The 19,415-nt window shown below is 45.9% G+C and overlaps 1 protein-coding gene across 2 annotated transcripts in view; it reads left to right on the forward strand.

Annotated features, from left to right (window-relative positions):
- ADAMTS6 (ADAM metallopeptidase with thrombospondin type 1 motif 6) overlaps window positions 1-19,415 on the forward strand; it is a 350,370-nt gene that overhangs the window by 17,321 nt on the left and 313,634 nt on the right. For both annotated transcript variants that reach the window (XM_073680240.1, XM_073680241.1), the window contains exon 2: window positions 18,750-19,226. In XM_073680240.1, coding sequence (XP_073536341.1) covers window positions 19,127-19,226 — 100 coding nt within the window. In that variant the 5' untranslated portion in view covers window positions 18,750-19,126. The remainder of the gene's footprint in view (window positions 1-18,749; window positions 19,227-19,415) is intronic.

Below are 19,415 nucleotides of genomic sequence, written 5' to 3' on the forward strand. Positions count from 1 at the left end.
GCAGCCCGTGGTTTGGGCAGCATGAGTCTAATGGCAGGTTCCCCACAAACACTTTCTCCATGGTGTCCTCACAGATTATAGCTCATCACTGTAGGTTCCAGCAGCGGGATACCCAGTGATCAGATTATTGTGAGAACTTCCAACAGAAAGCATTGTCCAAGTTTTTTTATATATTGGACATTCTCTTTGTTTCTGTTGCCTTCTCTTAATCACATTTTCTCTTGCCTGGAGTCGAATTCAGTCATATTTTCTGGTCCCTCTGTGGTTGCGCTACATGTGATTTGTCAAGCCTCATTCATAACCTTTAAAACACATGTGCTTTCTTCTACAACTGTATTGAACCTTCCTTTCATCTTTTTGGAATTTTTTTCAATATATTTTTTATCATATTTTATTTTGTAATTTTTCACATCTTGAACATGGTAGACTTGCACCTTTCACCAGCCTATTAACGGTTTTCCCCAAGTTAAGTCAAAAATTCTATGACTGATGGAAAAAACAAGTTGAATTGCAGAGCCATGTTTTGTATATGAGTGCATACAAGTCTGTTCATAATTCAGCACTGTTGGGGGCAAGTCATCAGACTATTGCCTCCCATTTATCACAAGAGTCCATACGGTTGGCTGCATGTTGTGGTGTCTATATTCGCTCAAAAGTAGTCAAAACGCAACTGAAGTTTAGAACATGTGGAGGACTACTCAGCCGCCACTTATTGCAAAGACTTGCCCAGGCGGTAATGCAGCATTTGTTTCCCCCTCCAATTCAATTTCCATAATATACAAGGTGGTCCAAAAGTAGGTGGCCAGAAAGTGTAATAAGGTTATGAAGGGGGAGATTTAACAAACATGGTGTAAAGTGAAACTGGCTCATTTGCCCTTAGCAACCAGTCAGATTCCACTTTTCGTTCCTCACAGACTCTTTGGAAAATGAAAGGTGGAATCTGATTGGTTGCTAAGGGCACCTGAGCCAGTTTCATAGATCTAGTTTTCACAGATAGATCTCCCCCCAAATCTGTTTTCTTTTCAGATAATTCAGATAACACATAATGGCAAATAATTTAAATACAGATCAAAGAAAATGGATTTTAACAGAGTATTGGAAATCTCAAAATGCTGAAACCGTTAGAGCAAATTGGGTTGAAACATTTGGTACTCAAGCCCCAAAGAGACAAACCATTTACCGCATTCGTGACACATTCAATGCCACTGACTCAATCCTTAATGCTCCAAAAACTGGTCGACCCAAAACAGTCTGTACAGAAGATAATAAACAACTTGTTGCTGAAACATTTGTTCAGAGTCCAAAAAAGTCCACCAGAAGAGCCTCTTTGGAATTGGGAATTTCACGAGCTTCTATCATGCGAATCCTGAAATCTATTGGGTGGAAAGCTTATCGTCCACGTCTAATTCATGGTTTATTGGAGGATGATCCAGACAGGCGGCTGCAATTTAGTTTTTGATAAATCTCCCCCTTCATAACCTTATTACACTTTCTGTCAACCTACTTTTGGACCACCCTGTATATTCATTCACTTTGGAGAAACTTTTCTGACAATTTTTAATTCTGTATTGTAATATATTTTTTAGAATTTACCATAGCTTTATAGTTTAGCAGACTAAATAATGTTAATGATGTGATTTAGTTCATGTATACAGTACAGACCAAAAGTTTGGACACACCTCATTTAAAGATTTTTCTGTATTTTCATGACTATGAAAATTGTACATTCACACTGAAGGCATCAAAACTATGAATTAACACATGTGGACTTATATACTTAACAAAAAAGTGTGAAACCACTGAAAATATGTCTTATATTCTAGGTTCTTCAAAGTAGCCACCTTTTGCTTTGATGACTGCTTTGCACACTCTTGGCATTCTCTTAATGAGCTTCGAGAGGTAGTCACCGGAAATGGTCTTCCAACAATCTTGAAGGAGTTCCCAGAGATGCTTAGCACTTGTTGGCCCTTTTGCCTTCACTCTGCGGTCCAGCTCACCCCAAACCACCTCGATTGGGTTCAGGTCTGGTGACTGTGGAGGCCAGGTCATCTGGCGTAGCACCCCATCACTCTCTTGGTCAAATAGCCCTTCCACAGCCTGGAGGCTGGGGGTCATTGTCCTGTTGAAAAATAAATGATGGTCCAACTAAACGCAAACCAGATGGAATAGCATGCCGCTGCAAGATGCTGTGGTAGCCATGCTGGTTCAGTATGCCTTCAATTTTGAATAAATCCCCAACAGTGTCACCAGCAAAGCACCCCCACACCATCACACCTCCTCCTCCATGCTTCACGGTGGGGACCAGGTATGTAGAGTCCATCCGTTCACTTTTTCTGCGTTGCACAAAGATGGAACCAAAGATCTCAAATTTGGACTCATCAGACCAAAGCACAGATTTCCACTGGTCTAATGTCCATTCCTTGTTTTCTTTAGCCCAAACAAGTCTCTGTTGCCTGTCCTTAGCAGTGGTTTCCTAGCAGCTATTTTACCATGAAGGCCTGGAGCACAAAGTCTCCTCTTAACAGTTGTTGTAGAGATGTGTCTGCTGCTAGAACTCTGAGTGGCATTGACCTGGTCTCTAATCTGAGCTGCTGTTAACCTGCGATTTCTGAGGCTGGTGACTCGGATAAACTTATCATCAGAAGCAGAGGTGACTCTTGGTCTTCCTTTCCTGGGGCGGTCCTCATGTGAGCCAGTTTCTTTGTAGCGCTTGATGGTTTTTGCAACTGCACTTGGGGACACTTTCAAAGTTTGCCCAATTTTTTGGACTGACTGACCTTCATTTCTTAAAGTAATGATGGCCACTAATTTTTCTTTACTTAGCTGCTTTTTTCTTGCCATAATACAAATTCTAACAGTCTATTCAGTAGGACTATCAGCTGTGTATCCACCTGACTTCTGCACAACACAACTGATGGTCCCAACCCCATTTATAAGGCAAGAAATCTCACTTATTAAACCTGACAGGGCACACCTGTGAAGTGAAAACCATTTCCGGTGACTACCTCTTGAAGCTCATCAAGAGAATGCCAAGAGTGTACAAAGCCGTCATCAAAAGCAAAAGGTGGCTACTTTGAAGAACCTAGAATATAAGACATATTTTCAGTTGTTTCACACTTTTTTGTTAAGTATATAATTCCACATATGTTAGTTCATAGTTTTGATGCCTTCAGTGTGAATGTACAATTTTCATAGTCATGAAAATACAGAAAAATCTTTAAATGAGAAGGTGTATCCAAACTTTTGGTCTGTACTGTACTAGATGGGTGCTAATTGTTAGATTGGTGTTGGTCCCATAGTCTTGTGTCCCCAATTCTTCCCTAGCCATGGTCAAGAATGGCAAGGCTGTTCCCGCATGTGCTTTGCTACTTCAATTAAACTCTATGGCACTGATGAATAGGGCCAAACAAAGTTCTGTACTTGGCTATCTTCAGTGCCATAGACTTGGGTTAACACTACCCTCCGTGCTTGCTGAATCAGCTGCCAATTGGTACATATTTGCAAATCAGCAGTCACGTAATAGTCCATTTAGACAAGCAGCTTATGAGCACAGAACAAATTTTTACTTAAAGGTCTAAGCGCATAGGCTGCCATTGTTCTCAGAAGCGCATAGGCTGCCATTGTTCTCAGCAGCACATGTGCTGCCAACAACGATGATCTTTCAAAAGGAATCGGTCAGTAGGATCAACCCTCCTAAGCTGTCTATATGGACTTTCAGGTCATAGAAAGTTGAATAAAATGATACCTTGATATCTACGATCCAATATCTTATTCTCAAGAAATCCACGTTTTTCTTAATATGTAAATGAGCTGCTAGGATCTATAGGTCAGACATTGATCTCCCGGAGAATCTTTCTCCAGAGATTATTTTAAATGAAAGGGGATGTTACCAGTGTGAGACATGTAATGACTGACAGTCTGCTCTCCTGAACTACATGTCTCACACTCGTAATGCCCCCTTTCATTTAAAATTATCTCCAGATGTAGATTCTCATGAAGAATTTCTTCTGGCCCATAGATCTTAACAGCTCATTTACATATTCAGAAAAATGTGGATTTGTCTGGAATAAGACATCGAATTGCAGATATCAAGGTGCCATTTTATTCAGCTTGCTATGACCTACATGCCCATATAGACGGCTTAGGAGGGTTGATCCTACTGACAGATTCCTTTTTAATCAAGCCAAAAGATTATTTCACCCATTAAATGAGTGTGTTTAGCTAATTTGTCGGGTGGTTTTCAGCCTGTTTACACTGCACGATTATCAGGAAACCATTATTCCTAGGAAATAATCAGACTGATTTTCTCAGATGGAGAGAAAACTATTGTTCTCGCCTGCTCTAGCCATGCATCAAAGAGTCACCAATTTATGTTATTTTGTGCAGTGTAAGGCCAACTACACACATTAGGTGGCTGTCGGCCGGCATTCCCATACACAGGAGCGATCCCTCGGCCACGCGCTCCTGTGTTCTCTGAGAAGCGCCGACTGACATGTCGGTCTACGACTTATCTCGGGGAGGACAATGCGATCAGAAATCAGACATTCACTATCTACAACTCTCTCGACTGTCAGTTGGCCGGCGCCCCCATAAACATTAGGCCGTCAGCCGCACCGGCGATATCATCGGGTTCAGCCGACATCATGGGAGCTTTTTATACTACATTGAAATAATGGCCGTAATAGCTTTTCTTGCTGATATAAAGTGATCACTAGGATTTATTGAAGTGGTAGCCGCTTCATCAGCTGATTTTAGGGCCGTTATCTCACGAGTTTCCAAGGGTAGAAGGAGCCCCCTTTAATTCTCATTAATGACTGGTATTTCTAAGAAATACTGTATGTAATATGTAATGAGATAATTTCCTTTTCAGGGATAGTGCACTCGTTACTATGCTTACAAGGAAATGTGGTGCACATCTGTTTGCAGTGCGGGTTATTAACTTTTATAAGGTCTATCTTGTGTAACTCTTTAATGAATTTATGAGATGCTTTCTAATGGTTCACCTTTCAGATCTGTTTTTAATGGAGGAGAAACATTTGCACTCAAGATCCCATCATCCCTTTCTAGCAACACCTAATTCCTCTTTAAGGACTTCAAATAAGGATACAAATACATTCTCGGGTCCTTACATGCTGCAAAATACTGCTAAAACTACAGTATGTACTTGGATTTTATGGATTTTCTACAGTTACTGTGTGTGTGCACAATGAGCAAAATGGCTTTTATCAATAGCAAAGATACATTTTTTGTGTTTGCCTGTCTTCTGACTTTTTTCACGGTAAGAAACTTTTTTCTTTTGCTCTGTGTTTTTGACCTTCAAGAAGTTTAAGAGAACTTGTCAGTATGTTTTCAAAAATGGAACTAGCTGCATGACTATGTAGGCACTTGTCCCTTCCAAAATTATTTTTTAGAAATCTGGTGTACCAATCATGAGAAACCTAGAGTTGAATTCATATGCAAAAATCAGGTTGGAAGTGCAAAGGGGGCGTGCCTATGCACTTGCAAGAAGCATCCCCAGTGCACCTCAAGCTTGATTTGCATATGACTTCCACGCTTTATTTCTCATGACTGGCACATCGGGTCTCTACAAAAAAAGTATCAAGCACCTACAAAGCCATACCGCTACCTCCAAAAGTAAAAATGTGCTGACAGGTTACCTTTTTAAGATCTATGGTGTAGTATGTTTTTTGATTGAAGGGTATATTTAGTCAGAAAATCAATATCTCTAAAGAAATTCTCTGCTGACCACCATCCATCACCCTTGTCCGTTTTTCCGGTACAGGGCAAAGTTTAGAATAATGGTGTGACCCCCAAGGCACACCAGGCCTTACTGCATATATTGGGTATTGTCTTAGAGTTTGTAGTTTGGGAACCCCAATGTTCATGCTTATTTTCCATACAGAGGTTCCAGAGTAAGCGGAGAAGGATGGAATCAGAAATATCCATGCAGTACATTGCTTATATATATAAAGCATTACTGCCGGTCTGGACATTAGATATATTGTGGTCCTCAGTGGTGGACCCTCTTCTGTACCTTCCTAAAAGCAACACACCCTTATGATTAAAATTATGAGAAGAATAGTATCTGAGCTAGAAAATATAGCATAATTGTCCCATTAGAGGACAAGTCTCAGAGCAGTAGTGGCAATCGGCTGATTTGGCTACTTAGACCTTAGTGAACAATTGATTTTGCTCATGAGATAAGAAGCTGGCTATACATACAGCGACCACTACAGGGGAAGTGTGGCATTACAAGTGACCAGTTAATGATATTTTATATGAATAGACTCCTTCTGCTTGTTGGCAGTGCTCTTTTTTGCCTTATTTATGACACCAATATAACCTAGTATAACTGTAATATCCATGTTTTAACATGCTACGGCCATACCGGCCAAGTCCACTAGGCGGTGTGGTGTTAATGCCGCGGTAGCTGCAGAGCAGCGCAAGCGTTACTCCGCTAAATCCTAGGCCTGCTAGACTTGTGTTCTTTCCATTTCTTTTCTTCGGGCACTTGAGTAGTTAACTTCGATTAGTTCTTTGCCGGAACCAGGGACGAGGTTTCTTGCTATTTAAACCAGTCCATGGCAGCCAGTTATAGTTTTGTTACTGGTTCTGTTGTATCGTCTGCTGTATTAGTGAATCTCCTGTATTTGACCCCGGCTATGGAAGTCATGCTCTTATTGTTTGGCCTGGTATAGAGTCAAAATATTGCAATGCAGAATACACATCCTGTTACTCACCCAATAGATTATAAAATGTTATATTATATGCCGTGAAAATAGGCCAGAATTTCTGTGAAAGCTTATTGTGTAATAAACCCACCGGGGTCTCTCATACATAAGGGAATAGTTTTGTTTCCCCATGTTGAAATTAAAGGATTGATGACGTAATCCAAAACCTGTCTCAACAAGAGGATACTAAAAAACCTAATTCACTTCTTCTGTAGCTGGGTGCAAAGATTCTAAGATTCCAGCACTGCTAAGCTTATCAAACTGATCTTAGATACCATGTCAATCATGTCAAGGGTTTAGGATTATGGTTTTGAAATAGACTGCTTTGTTTAATCAGGAGGAACTTCTAGGAATGATCGACCACATGCATTAGAGAAGAAAGGAGCCTGTAAAGGGAAGAAGTTAATTGGAATCTGGAGTCATTTCAAGACGTAGATGAAAGTTGCACACGCTTACTCATAAACAGACTACTGTCATTCAGTGCATTTAATAAATCGTCCGTCGTTAAAAAAGTACTGATGTTACTTAACCAGAGAGAGGAAAGGAGAAGCCAGGTCATCTGTGAAACACTTAGGAGTCCTACTTAGTATTTTGAAGCACAAAGCCCAACAAAATGAGCGTGAAATGATGACATTGGCTTTTTTTAGAAATTGTCTAGTGCAATGAGTGACATTAAGAATTGTGCTAGTCTCTGATTTGCCTTGGATAAGTTGAGATCAACCTTCTAAAATCAGCAAATATGGATTTTAGTAATGGGAAACATCTGAAAGGTGCCCTGGTCTTCAGCCATAAATTCCAATCCCAGGTCCTGGCAGGTCCTCTTTCGGTATGTGTCTAACACAGGTTAACCTGTGAGTTGGCATGTGCCTAGAACTATATGTAAAGGGGCCTGTCTGACAGCTCATTTTTATAGCTAGGTCAGCCCTTATTTGTACATTGTTGCAACAAAGATTTGGTCTGGCTGAGCTATGCAAATAAGCCCTGAGTCAAACTGCTCCGGTCATGTGCCAACATAGGAAACTCTGTCCTCCGCTGGACACAGACTGGATCTGCTGGGACCTGAGCTTGTGGCTCAATATCCAGGCACTTTATAGTTTTGACATTTATTATTAATTTGCATAATTTACTAATTTAATCAGATTTAGCGAAAAAATGCTTGTGGCTGGGAAGCATTTAACTAAGCAAGTAAATGTTATGATTCATGATTTGCTTCTTGTAACCCTGGAGTATTGACGTAAAATCCTTAAAGAGGTTGTCCACTACTTTACTTTAACATTGATGACCTGTCCTTAGGATAAGGTCATCAATGTCTGATTGGTGGGAGTGCAGCGCTCGTCACCCCTGCTGATTAGCTGTTTTTGGTGTCGGCGGCTGCCGAAACTGCTTAGTTGCGGAGCTGCACAGCTTGGCTCAGTCGTTGGAGTATTAGACGCTGTCGTGTACGGCACATCCACCTTCTATTAATTTGAATAGAGGTTGGATGTGCAGAACTCAGCCTCGGCCACTATAGAGTTGACTGAGCCGTGTTGTGCAGCTCCATAACTGGGCAGTCCCTGCCGCCGTCGAGACAGGGAACTGCTGATCGGCGGGGGTTCCAGGTGTCGCGCCACCACATAATCAGACATTGATGTATGTCCTTTCCTAAGGATGGTTATCATTGATAAAGTAGTGGACAGCCTCTTTAATTGTCAATTTATACATGTAGAGTGGATTACTCATATGCAATATCTCCTATTTAATATATTGTAAACTCTATTATTAGTGTGAGAAATAGAAAATTGATTATAGGTTACATTTTTAGTTTGATAGTGGTATACACAGCCTCTGTGAATGACTTTTCAGAATATGGTGATGCTATTAAAATTGAGTACAATAAGGTACTAAGTTTTTTAAAATGTCGATATTGCTTGGTTCCAAATGCTTTATAGGGAATCTGTCAGTAAGATCAACCCTCCTAAGCTGTCTATATAGGCATGCGGGACATAGAAAAACTGAATAAAATTATACCTTGATATCTGCGATCCATTGTTTGTTTTTTTCCAGAGAAATCAACATATTTCTTTATATGTAAATTATCTGTTAAGATCTATGGGCTGGACATAGATCTCACTGAGACTCTGCCTCCAGAACTTATTATAAATGAAAAAAGGTGTTGCAAGTGTGAGACATGTAATCACTGACAGTCTGCTCTCCTGATCTACATGTTCCACACTGGAAACGCCCGCTTTCATTTAAAATAAGCCCTGGAGGCAGATTCTCAAAGAGATCTATGTCCGGCCCATAGATCTTACCAGATAATTTGCATGTTAAGAAAAATGTAGATTTCTCTGGAATAAGACCTGAGATCACAGATATCAAGGCATAATTTTATTCAACTTTCTATGACCTAAATGCCCATGTAGACGGCTTAGGAGGGTTGATCCTTTAAGTGGTACTTATGTTACAGTTTTCAAAAAGTCTCTTACCATTGCAGACTCTATGATCTTATCAGCATGTTATCTTCAAGTAAAAAACACTATGCTCTATTATTCTCAGACCAGACTTTCAAGGTTTTGTTCAATGGCATCTTATATCTTAGGCTCACATCCCCCTCTCTATTTGTTTGCCTTTATGGTTGGATCCTTCCAGTACTGCTTTCTGCCTACAACACCTGTGTTCTCTGTAAGTTTACCTGTTCTTTAGGTTCCCAATGACACCTGCATGCTAATGGTGCTTAAACCGACCTTTTCCTTCTATTCTGATGGTCTCTATTTTCTGCTCCAGATATCTCCCAATCTCCTGATGTAATTCTGAGACACATCTGGACAATAGTGACCAAATTGTCTTTGAGGTTTTATTTTCCAGTCTTGTCCATGTGACGCGCCCCCTGGGCCATGTTCAAGGGATACCACGAGCCAGATCTGGATAGGGGTAGTAGTCCTTGTGGCGGTGACCCGGTCCGTGCCCAGGGTGTCAGACTAAGTGGCAGTTTTTAGCAGAAGATGGTACGGTGTTCGACTACACCACCCGTTGAATGCGGCTATGAAGCCGCCGCTGCAGGGCAGACTGCTGAGGCCGGTGAAAGGATGGTGCAGCGTGGATGGTGTAACCCCCAACGGGAGGGGTATGGCCTCAGGGCAGCCGACGTGGATGATGGGGGTAGCAGGAACCACTCAGAGACGATGCGGTGTAGTTCAGGGTCTTTACTGGTGACAAAGATAGACCCTCCCGGAGTACTGGCTAGCGGTCGGGGCCTGGTCAGTCCTTGAGCAGATGGGATCCCCCTTGGCCAGGCGGAGTTGTAGGCCTCCCCAACTAAATGTACTCTTCTGGCTTCCTTGCTAGAGGCGGGTAAAGGTAGCCCACGTCCCTGAGTGTACCGTGTGGTGCTCACCCGTATGGCCGGTGACTCGGGGCCTTCTAGTGGCTTCCGCTCCACGACGGCGGTGCTGGTCCCACGCGTGTGACCGTGCCTTCGGGTTTCTTGGCCAGAGGACCTGAAATCCCCTGCCGGGCGGTTTCTGCTGCTGGGTCTGGGTTAATCCCCACAGCCTCGGACTCCGGGTCCGGTGGTAACTCTTCAATCAGGGCGAGCTCTTCAGCTGCCAGCCCCTGATTCCTTTTAGCACTGCTCCCACTGAGCTCCTGATCTTTCTTTCCTATGCTGCTCCTCTTCTTCTCTCTACTCTTACTCTTCTCACTAACCCTGCCTCAGCCCCAGCTTTATATAGGGGAAGTTCTTCCCCTCCCAGGACTGGGCAGGAGGTGTGGCATGCATAGGATTCCTGACCAAGAGACCTCCCACCTGCTCTCAGACATAACATTGCTATTACTGTGGAGACCAGACCCCTGGGGTGCCACATTCCCCCCTAGTGAAAGTTAGTACTCCGGGACTAAACATACTTTTGTAAACATAACAAGGTGCAAACAATAACATTCTAATATAGACAACACATAAGGTGGTCACGGCGTGTCCGCAACCGGGTGTAACTTTTGAGGAAAACAAGGGTGTCCATTTCACCAACACAGGGAGACGTAACCAGGTAGGGGTCTGTCCTGCCCCGAGTCCTTAACAGTCTTTCAGTCCATCCTGGGTTACGCTTCAACTATATGCACAAAGGATTCCCGGTAAATCCACCAAAGACTCCTAGAAATAACTAGAAACACATAATTATACACAAGCAACAATAAACAGGTAAACATTAATAAAATAGCTTGAACATTTAGATCCTCCACCGTATGGGCAGCTGGCCTCTAGTGACCCTAGTGGACCTACGGGGCTGGTTGATTGGTCCTGAGCTACAGGGTATAGGAGCTGTCAAGGGTAAACTGGGCAGCCGTCTACGGACTCTTTGGCTCACTAGGGGTATGGCAGGCTCACTATAAGCAGAGGGTTGATTTTCCTGGTCTGCTTGTGTGGGGCCTTCTACCTCCTGGACCGGCTGTTCTTCCAGTTCTACCTGTGTCTCCGTAGGCACTTGGGATGCTGGTTGGAGGAACGTGAGGACGGGTACCACAACAGCACCATTGACTTGAGTCCAAGACCGAGGGAAGTCTCCGAGCACAGTACTAACCATATCTTCCCTTTCCTCTACGGGTCGAGGGTCCTCTTGTTCCTCTTCAGGGTTCCGTAGCTGTTCGGGACACTTCTTTAGGTGATCCCGGGATACAATGGCTGTGGTTTCCCCTCCGTCTTTACTGATTGTACAGATCTTCGGGTTGTCGTGGCTTGAGGGCAGTACGGTGTACGGGTCCTTCTCCCATTGGTCGTCCAACTTGTGGAGCCGTCTTTTCCTCTTCAAGACCTGCTCTCCGGGCACCAGGGGAACAGCGGGAGCATACTGGTTGTAAGTTTTCTCTTGTCTTTCCCTAGCTTGACAGAGACTACGCTCCACGCTCTCCTGTACTTTTCGGTATTGCTGCTGCCTCTCTGTGTCCCAGTTGGCTTCTGGTGAAGTGTCCTCGGGTGTCAGGACTCCCATCTCCAGATCAACAGGAAGCTTACCAGGTCTTGCCCTCATTAGGTAAGCCGGGGTACAGTTGGTGGAACCTACAGGGATGTGGTTGTATAGGTCCACCAGGTCGGGCAGCTTCTCAGGCCACAGACTGCGTTCCTCCAGGGGCAATGTTTTCAGGAGATCTATCACCACCTGGTTCATTTTCTCACAAAGTCCATTAGTTTGCGGGTGATAGGGTGTTGTTCTTATCTTCCGGCATCCATACAGGGTGCAGAACTCCTGGAAGACCTCCGCTTCAAAGGCAGGCCCCTGGTCCGTCAGCACCTGCTCCGGGTATCCATGCGGACGGCAGAAGTGCTGCTGGAAGGCCCTAGCTGCTGTGTGAGCCGTTAAGTCCTTGACGGGGATGACAACCAAGAACCGGGAGTAGTGATCCACGATGGTTAACGCGTAGACGTAGCCACTTCTGCTTGGGGTCAGTTTTACATGATCCAAGGCTACCAGTTCCAACGGCTGTCTGGTGATGATGGACCGCAGGGGAGTCTTCTGGCTGGCACGGTCCCTCCTTCTTAAGTTGCATGGGCCACAATCTCTGCACCACCTCTCGATGGTTCCTCTCATGCCTACCCAATGGAACCGCCCGCGCAGCAGGAACTCCAGCTTCTTCCATCCGAAATGCCCAGCTCCGTCGTGGTATGCCTCCATCACCATAGCTGCGTCTCTTCTTGGCACCACTACTTGCCAGATTAGTTCATGCGTCCGGGAGTTAACCATTCTGCGGCACAACTTCCCCTTGTAAAGGAACAGTCGACTCTTCTCAGCCCACAGTTGTTTGGCTTCCTCCGGAGCGTCTGGGTCAAGGCGTGCATCTGGCCGAGTCAGCATCTCCTTTACCAGACGGACGGCAGGGTCACTGTCTTGCATCTCCACCCAGTTGTAATGAGGTAAGGGGTTGAACGTAGCGGTTTGCTTACTTCTTACACGGTGGGAATACTGGATAGTCCCATGACGGTGGAACGCGGGGAGCTCAACTTCTTCCAGTTCCTCTGAATCTTCCCCTACGTCCGGTAGGTTTGGCATCCTGGACAGGGCGTCTGCGTTGGTATTGGAGCGTCCTGCCCGGTATTTGATTGTAAACTCATAGTTGGACAAGCGGGCCATCCATCTCTGCTCTAGGGCACCGAGTCTTGCAGTGTCCAGGTGTGTCAACGGGTTGTTATCTGTGTACACGGTGAACCGGGAAGAAGCGAGGTAGTGCTTAAAGCGTTCGGTGACTGCCCACACCACTGCCAGGAACTCTAGCTTAAATAAGCTGTAATTCTCAGGGTTTCTTTCGGTGGGTCGCAGTTTTCGGCTGGCGTAAGCAATTACCCGTTCTTTCCCCTGCTGGATCTGGGATAGTACGGCTCCTAGCCCGACGTTACTGGCGTCGGTGTAGAGGATAAAGGGCTGGCTATAATCAGGGTACACCAGGATTTCATCCCCCGTGAGGGCCATCTTCAGCTGGCGGAAGGACTCTTCTTCCAGCTTCTCCCATCTGAAGGGCGGCTTCTGGTTCTTGGCCTTCCTAGACTGGCCTATCAGGAGGTCCTGCATAGGAGCTGCCTTTTTGGTGAAACCGGGAATGAACCTTCGGTAGTAGCCTACCAACCCGAGGAACTGCCTCACTTCCTTTACGCTGGAGGGGCTTGGCCATTCCTTAATTGCGGTGATCTTATCAGGGTCGGGAGCCACTCCGTCAGCACTCACCACGTGTCCCAGGTACTGCACCTTTGGCTTCAGGAGGTGACACTTGGAAGGTTTCACCTTTAGGCCATAACTTGCCAGAGCTTCAAACACTTCCGCCAGGTGCTTCAGGTGGTCCTCGTAGGTCTTGGAGTAGACGATGACATCGTCCAGGTATAACAGGACCGTCTCAAAATTCCGGTGTCCCAGACAGCACTCCATCAATCGCTGGAAGGTTCCTGGCGTGTTGCAGAGTCCAAACGGCATGCAGGTAAACTCGCTAAGTCCCATCGGGGTGGTGAATGCGGTCTTCTCCCGATCCGCCTCTGCTACAGGAACCTGCCAGTACCCGCTAGTGAGATCCAAGGTGGAGAAGAAGTTAGCAGATTTTAAAGCAGCCAAAGACTCCTCTATTCTTGGTAAGGGGTACGCATCTTTGTGTGTGATACGGTTAATTTTCCGGTAATCTACACACATTCTCATGGTGTTGTCTTTCTTTTTGACCAAGACTAGTGGAGCTGCCCAGGGGCTACAGCTATCCCTGATTACCCCAGCCTCCTTCATGTCTCTAAGCATCCCCTTGGCGTGTTGGTAGTGTGCAGGGGGTACGGGCCGATACCTCTCTTTTATGGGAGGATGGTCTCCCGTGGGGATGTGGTGTTCTACCCCCTTGACTCGCCCGAAGTCTAACGGGTGTTTACTAAACACTCTCTCGTACTCTTGAACCACCCGGTAGACTCCCTGTTTCTGGTGGGAGGGAGTGGAGTCAGTACCCAAATGTAGTTGCTGACACCAATCCTCCATTATTTTCTCAGAGCCGTTACCTTCCTCCGGATGAGATGGAGGCAAGGGTTCCACAGACTGTATAGAATTTTGGTTGATAGTATATAATTTGGCTAGCGTAGCATACCGGGGCAGGTATACTTCCCTTTTCCCAATATTTATTATGCGAACGGGTACCCTCCCATGGCGTACATCAACTACCCCCCGGGCTGTCAAAATGGTGGGCCTACTGTCTGAGTAGACTGGCTCTACCATGGCCTGGTAATCTCTACCTCTCAGACCAATAGCTGCCCGGCACCAAATCATCATTTCACTTTTCGGGGGTATGGCAATAGGGAAAGGGTCACACATTCTTACGCTACCAATCTCACCGCCGGAGAGTTCCACTTGTTGCCGTCGCATCAGTGCCCGGATCTCTTTTTGGAGCACTCGCTGCTGGCCGGAGCTGGCGTTCTTGGCAACCTGCTGTAAAATGAAAATCACCTCTGCAAGACAATTTTCAATCACATTAGTTCCTAGAGTTATCTTTGGGTGACTCTCACGCTTGTCAATGTCCACAATGATCAGTCCCTGTGCTGCCAGTTCGACTCTACCGATTTTAATGGTCACCTCTTTGAATCCGATCTGTGGCACGGGTTGACCATTGCTGGCAATAATACTCAAGTCGTCGTCAGGGTAGCGGGTTATATCCGAGTCATTCCAGTACTGCTTGAAGAGCACGTACGGGATGGTGGTGACCTGTGACCCGGTGTCCAGTAGGGCACTCATAGGAATGCCATCCAGTACCACAGGCAAGACTGGACGTCCTCCCACATATTTGTCGCGCCAGCTCGATGGGCCTGGTGATCTTTTTCCTGGGGGTTGGCCCTCTACCCCAGGTTGTGCCAGTTTAAAGGACAGTACCTTGCCATATGTCCGGGTTGATTGCAGCGGCGGCAGATGGGTTGTCCGTCCTCGTTGTATCGGTCGCTGGGTCTTCCTCTGGCCGGTGGGGTCCTCCTTGGTCGACGCCACGGGATGTCCTCCGGTCCGGATGCCAGCTGGATCTTCCCTGGAGTGGAAACCTGTAAAGACTGCACAGTTCGGGTTAGCGCAGCAACGCTTTTAGCTAGCTCTTGGACCTGATGGTGCAGGTCTGGAGCCGGGTCATTGTTCAAAGCCTGCGCATCAGCCCCCACAGGCCCTGCCGACAAGGGCGCCGCCTCCTGGTGGTAAGTGATAGCTGGGCGCCTGTGGGTCACAACGCCACCCGGTGCCGGTTCTCGGAGCACCCGGATGGCTCTGTCCTTGAACTGTGCAAAGTCCAGATGAGGATCCTGTAAGGCTATGGCCCGCAACTGGGTTCGGTGGACATTGCAATATAGTCCCTCTATAAATTGTTCGGTCAACAGCCTGTCCTCGTTTCCCACGCTGTCGGGGTCGGTCTGCTTAATGGCTCTCAGGGCCTCTTGTAGGTTTAGTGCATAGTCCCTTATACTCTCATGTGCTCGCTGCTTGCACCCATAGAATTTAAGCTTAATCTCGGCTGAGGTGCGGGTATCAAAGGTGTCCCTCAGCCGGGTTAGTATCCCCGCGACAGTCCTCCTCCCAGGTGGCCAGGACTTTACCTCCCTTTGGGCTGCTCCGGTTAGTTGGGCCACCAGGATGCTCACTTTTTGCTCTTCTGTGAGGGGGTACACCTGGAAGAGGCTATCCAGCTTTTCTCTAAAGTCATTCAGGGTATGTGACTCCCCTGAGTATTGGGGTAGCCAGGCTGCTCCCGGGATATAGGGCATGGTAAAAGGCATGACTGCAGCAGCGCTGGCGCTGGCGGGGGTTGAGGCAGTGAAGCTCTCCTCCGTATCCGACATCTTCCTCCCCCCTAGTGGACCGTGGCCTACCTTGCGATGATCCTCTTCCGTAGGCCGCGGCTCCGCAGTGGATCGTCAGGGTCGAGGACCTTCCGTCGCGCTCCTGTGACGTCAGCGTCTGCTGGGCTCCTTCCAGGACCTTACGCGACGTCTGTACGTGAGTCGGCGCTTCAGTTCTCGCGCGCTTTTGGAGTCCACGCCCCTCTTCTTCCCGCGCGGCGTCTTCAAGATGGCGTCCAACGGCGGGAAAACTCCACGGAAGGCGGGAAGAAGGCTGAAAATGGCGCCGGATGGCGGGAATCTTTTTTCAGGCACGCAGTACCCGGTGGTTGCGGGCACGGTATCCTGCCGACTACGCCAAAAGCTGACGCGCCCCCTGGGCCATGTTCAAGGGATACCCGGAGCCGGATCTGGATAGGGGTAGTAGTCCTTGTGGCGGTGACCCGGTCCGTGCCCAGGGTGTCAGACTAAGTGGCAGTTTTTAGCAGAAGATGGTACGGTGTTCGACTACGCCACCCGTTGAATGCGGCTATGAAGCCGCCGCTGCAGGGCAGACCGCTGAGGCCGGTGAAAGGATGGTGCAGCGTGGATGGTGTAACCCCCAACGGGAGGGGTATGGCCTCAGGGCAGCCGACGTGGATGATGGGGGTAGCAGGAACCACTCAGAGACGATGCGGTGTAGTTCAGGGTCTTTACTGGTGACAAAGATAGACCCTCCCGGAGTACTGGCTAGCGGTCGGGGCCTGGTCAGTCCTTGAGCAGATGGGATCCCCCTTGGCCAGGCGGAGTTGTAGGCCTCCCCAACTAAATGTACTCTTCTGGCTTCCTTGCTAGAGGCGGGTAAAGGTAGCCCACGTCCCTGAGTGTACCGTGTGGTGCTCACCCGTATGGCCGGTGACTCGGGGCCTTCTAGTGGCTTCCGCTCCACGACGGCGGTGCTGGTCCCACGCGTGTGACCGTGCCTTCGGGTTTCTTGGCCAGAGGACCTGAAATCCCCTGCCGGGCGGTTTCTGCTGCTGGGTCTGGGTTAATCCCCACAGCCTCGGACTCCGGGTCCGGTGGTAACTCTTCAATCAGGGCGAGCTCTTCAGCTGCCAGCCCCTGATTCCTTTTAGCACTGTTCCCACTGAGCTCCTGATCTTTCTTTCCTATGCTGCTCCTCTTCTTCTTCTCTCCTCTTACTCTTCTCACTAACCCTGCCTCAGCCCCAGCTTTATATAGGGGAAGTTCTTCCCCTCCCAGGACTGGGCAGGAGGTGTGGCATGCATAGGATTCCTGACCAAGAGACCTCCCACCTGCTCTCAGACATAACATTGCTATTACTGTGGAAACCAGACCCCTGGGGTGCCACACATGTCTATGTTGTGGTAAAACGCTGTTATTTTTCCTACCTCCCATTATTGACTTTTATAGTAAATCTTGACTTGACGTTATTCTCCATTCTTACAGACAGAATTTTCTAAATCACTCATGCACTCTCACTTGGGCAACTTTCTCAGCATAAATTGCTTCCTCGCTCAAATGATGGCTGTACTTCTACAGTATCATCCTGTTGGGCCCAAGAATAATGAATGCTGCTACCATCTCTCACCTCCCTTCCAGTTATTTTACTAGCCGGCAGCCGACAACATATTGTTGTCTAGTGCAAAAAAAAAAGAATTCTCCTGGATTCCTTCTCCAGGAGTCTGTTTCTTGATCCATTGTTTTCACATCTTCCTTCAAAAACTTTTAAACTTTTGCCCACTTTTTCGCCTAATGTTCATCCTTACCATAGTGGTGATTCAACATTCAATAAATCCATCTTCAACCTTTGCTTTCTCATCCCACTCTAAGGACCTCCAAACAATAATCTCATCTAGGCTGGATGATGCCCTCCGAGAAAGGAAGGATGCACAATTATTTGTTGTTATTTGTTTTCATTTGCACTGCGAAGATGATGCTTCAGCACATAACAGAGCATGTTCCAATAAAACAATCTGGGTAACGTCTTTAAGTCCATGTTTTGTTCATATGTAAGCCTGAATGAGTCCTTGAAGTTTAGTGTAATACGTTGGTTTTGGCCTTTAATAATGTGTATTTTTCATCTACTGGTGGTGGTTTTCTTGTTTGGACTTGACCGATGTTTGGTTTTTTTCAGGTCCATCCTGTATTACTGCTGCCTCTACAGCTACAATCACTGACCTACTGCAAGTGTGACTTATTTGCTGGCATTACACAATCCATGTGTAATGTAAGACTTTTGCTTCACTGTTCGTGATAGTGTGCATTTAGATTTACCAAAAGAAAGAAAAAACTGTAGCCAACACAGGAATCTACATCATTAAAAATAATAGAAAGATTTGAAAATCGTAATCCTTCCTTTCCCCGGGCAGGATACGGTTTCACTTTTTTATCATGTTGTGTAATCAGATATCTTTTCATAAAAAAAAAAAAGGAAAAATGAATTATATAATTTTTCCTTTTGCAGCTAATGAAAAATGAGCCGTCTGGCCTCGACACATTATTTAGGTTAGCCTATTATGTTTAGTCTTTGAGATATTTATTTAGGCTATGAAAAACAACACTGGTTTAATTGAATTACCCCATATTTTGTAACATAAACTATGACCACTGAGACTTGATCATTCTGACACACAGGTCTTTAGAGTTGGCTTACCTTTTCCCAGCTGGAGTTGAAGATGCAACAGATGCTGTGACTTTTATATATTTTCTTTTCTTTGCAGGTACAGAAATGGCCCAAGTTGATTAAATGTCCCGTCTGATACTTGACAAGTAGGATTGTTTTATGTGGACTTCCAGAAGTTCCAACTTTTTTTTCTTTTACTTTTTGAGCTTTTTAACTGGATGGAGAAAATGAACACGGACAAGCAAAAAGGGACAAAGCTCAGGAGAAGAGCTTGTGTTAAAAAGTAATCTTTCCTTTAAAGTCCTTAGAAGAGCCACTCATCAAAGTGGTGGCTTGGGAGGAAGGAGGAGTACATGGACTTGTTATGGTGCCGTTCTGGAGTAGAGCTAATACAGTAGGACAGAGGTAGCCGGAAAAGGAAACAAGAGACAAAAAGAAATAAAGGAAAAGAGGTTCCCGTTTTCTGTCCTTTAAATGATGGAACTTTTTTGGAAGACGTTGACCTGGATATTGGGCCTTGTGATGGTTTCTTCCCAATCTCAAAGGGACAGCAGACTCTCCTTTAGTTCTCAAGGTAGGGTTTCGCTTATAGAAATCATTTTTAAAAATTTTTGTGGAAGTTAAATTTACAATTGGGTATATACTTTTATTTTCCCAATATATGCTAAAACATGGCCGATAATTTATAATTTTTACAGTTATTTCATTTTCTTTTTATAATCTCCCCAATCACGATCCATTATTTGTATTTAAAGGGAATCTG

The sequence above is a fragment of the Phyllobates terribilis genome, unplaced genomic scaffold (genome assembly GCF_046119375.1).
Source record: "Phyllobates terribilis strain yellow unplaced genomic scaffold, ASM4611937v1 Scaffold_1__5_contigs__length_1240528914, whole genome shotgun sequence".
Lineage (NCBI taxonomy): Eukaryota > Metazoa > Chordata > Amphibia > Anura > Dendrobatidae > Phyllobates > Phyllobates terribilis.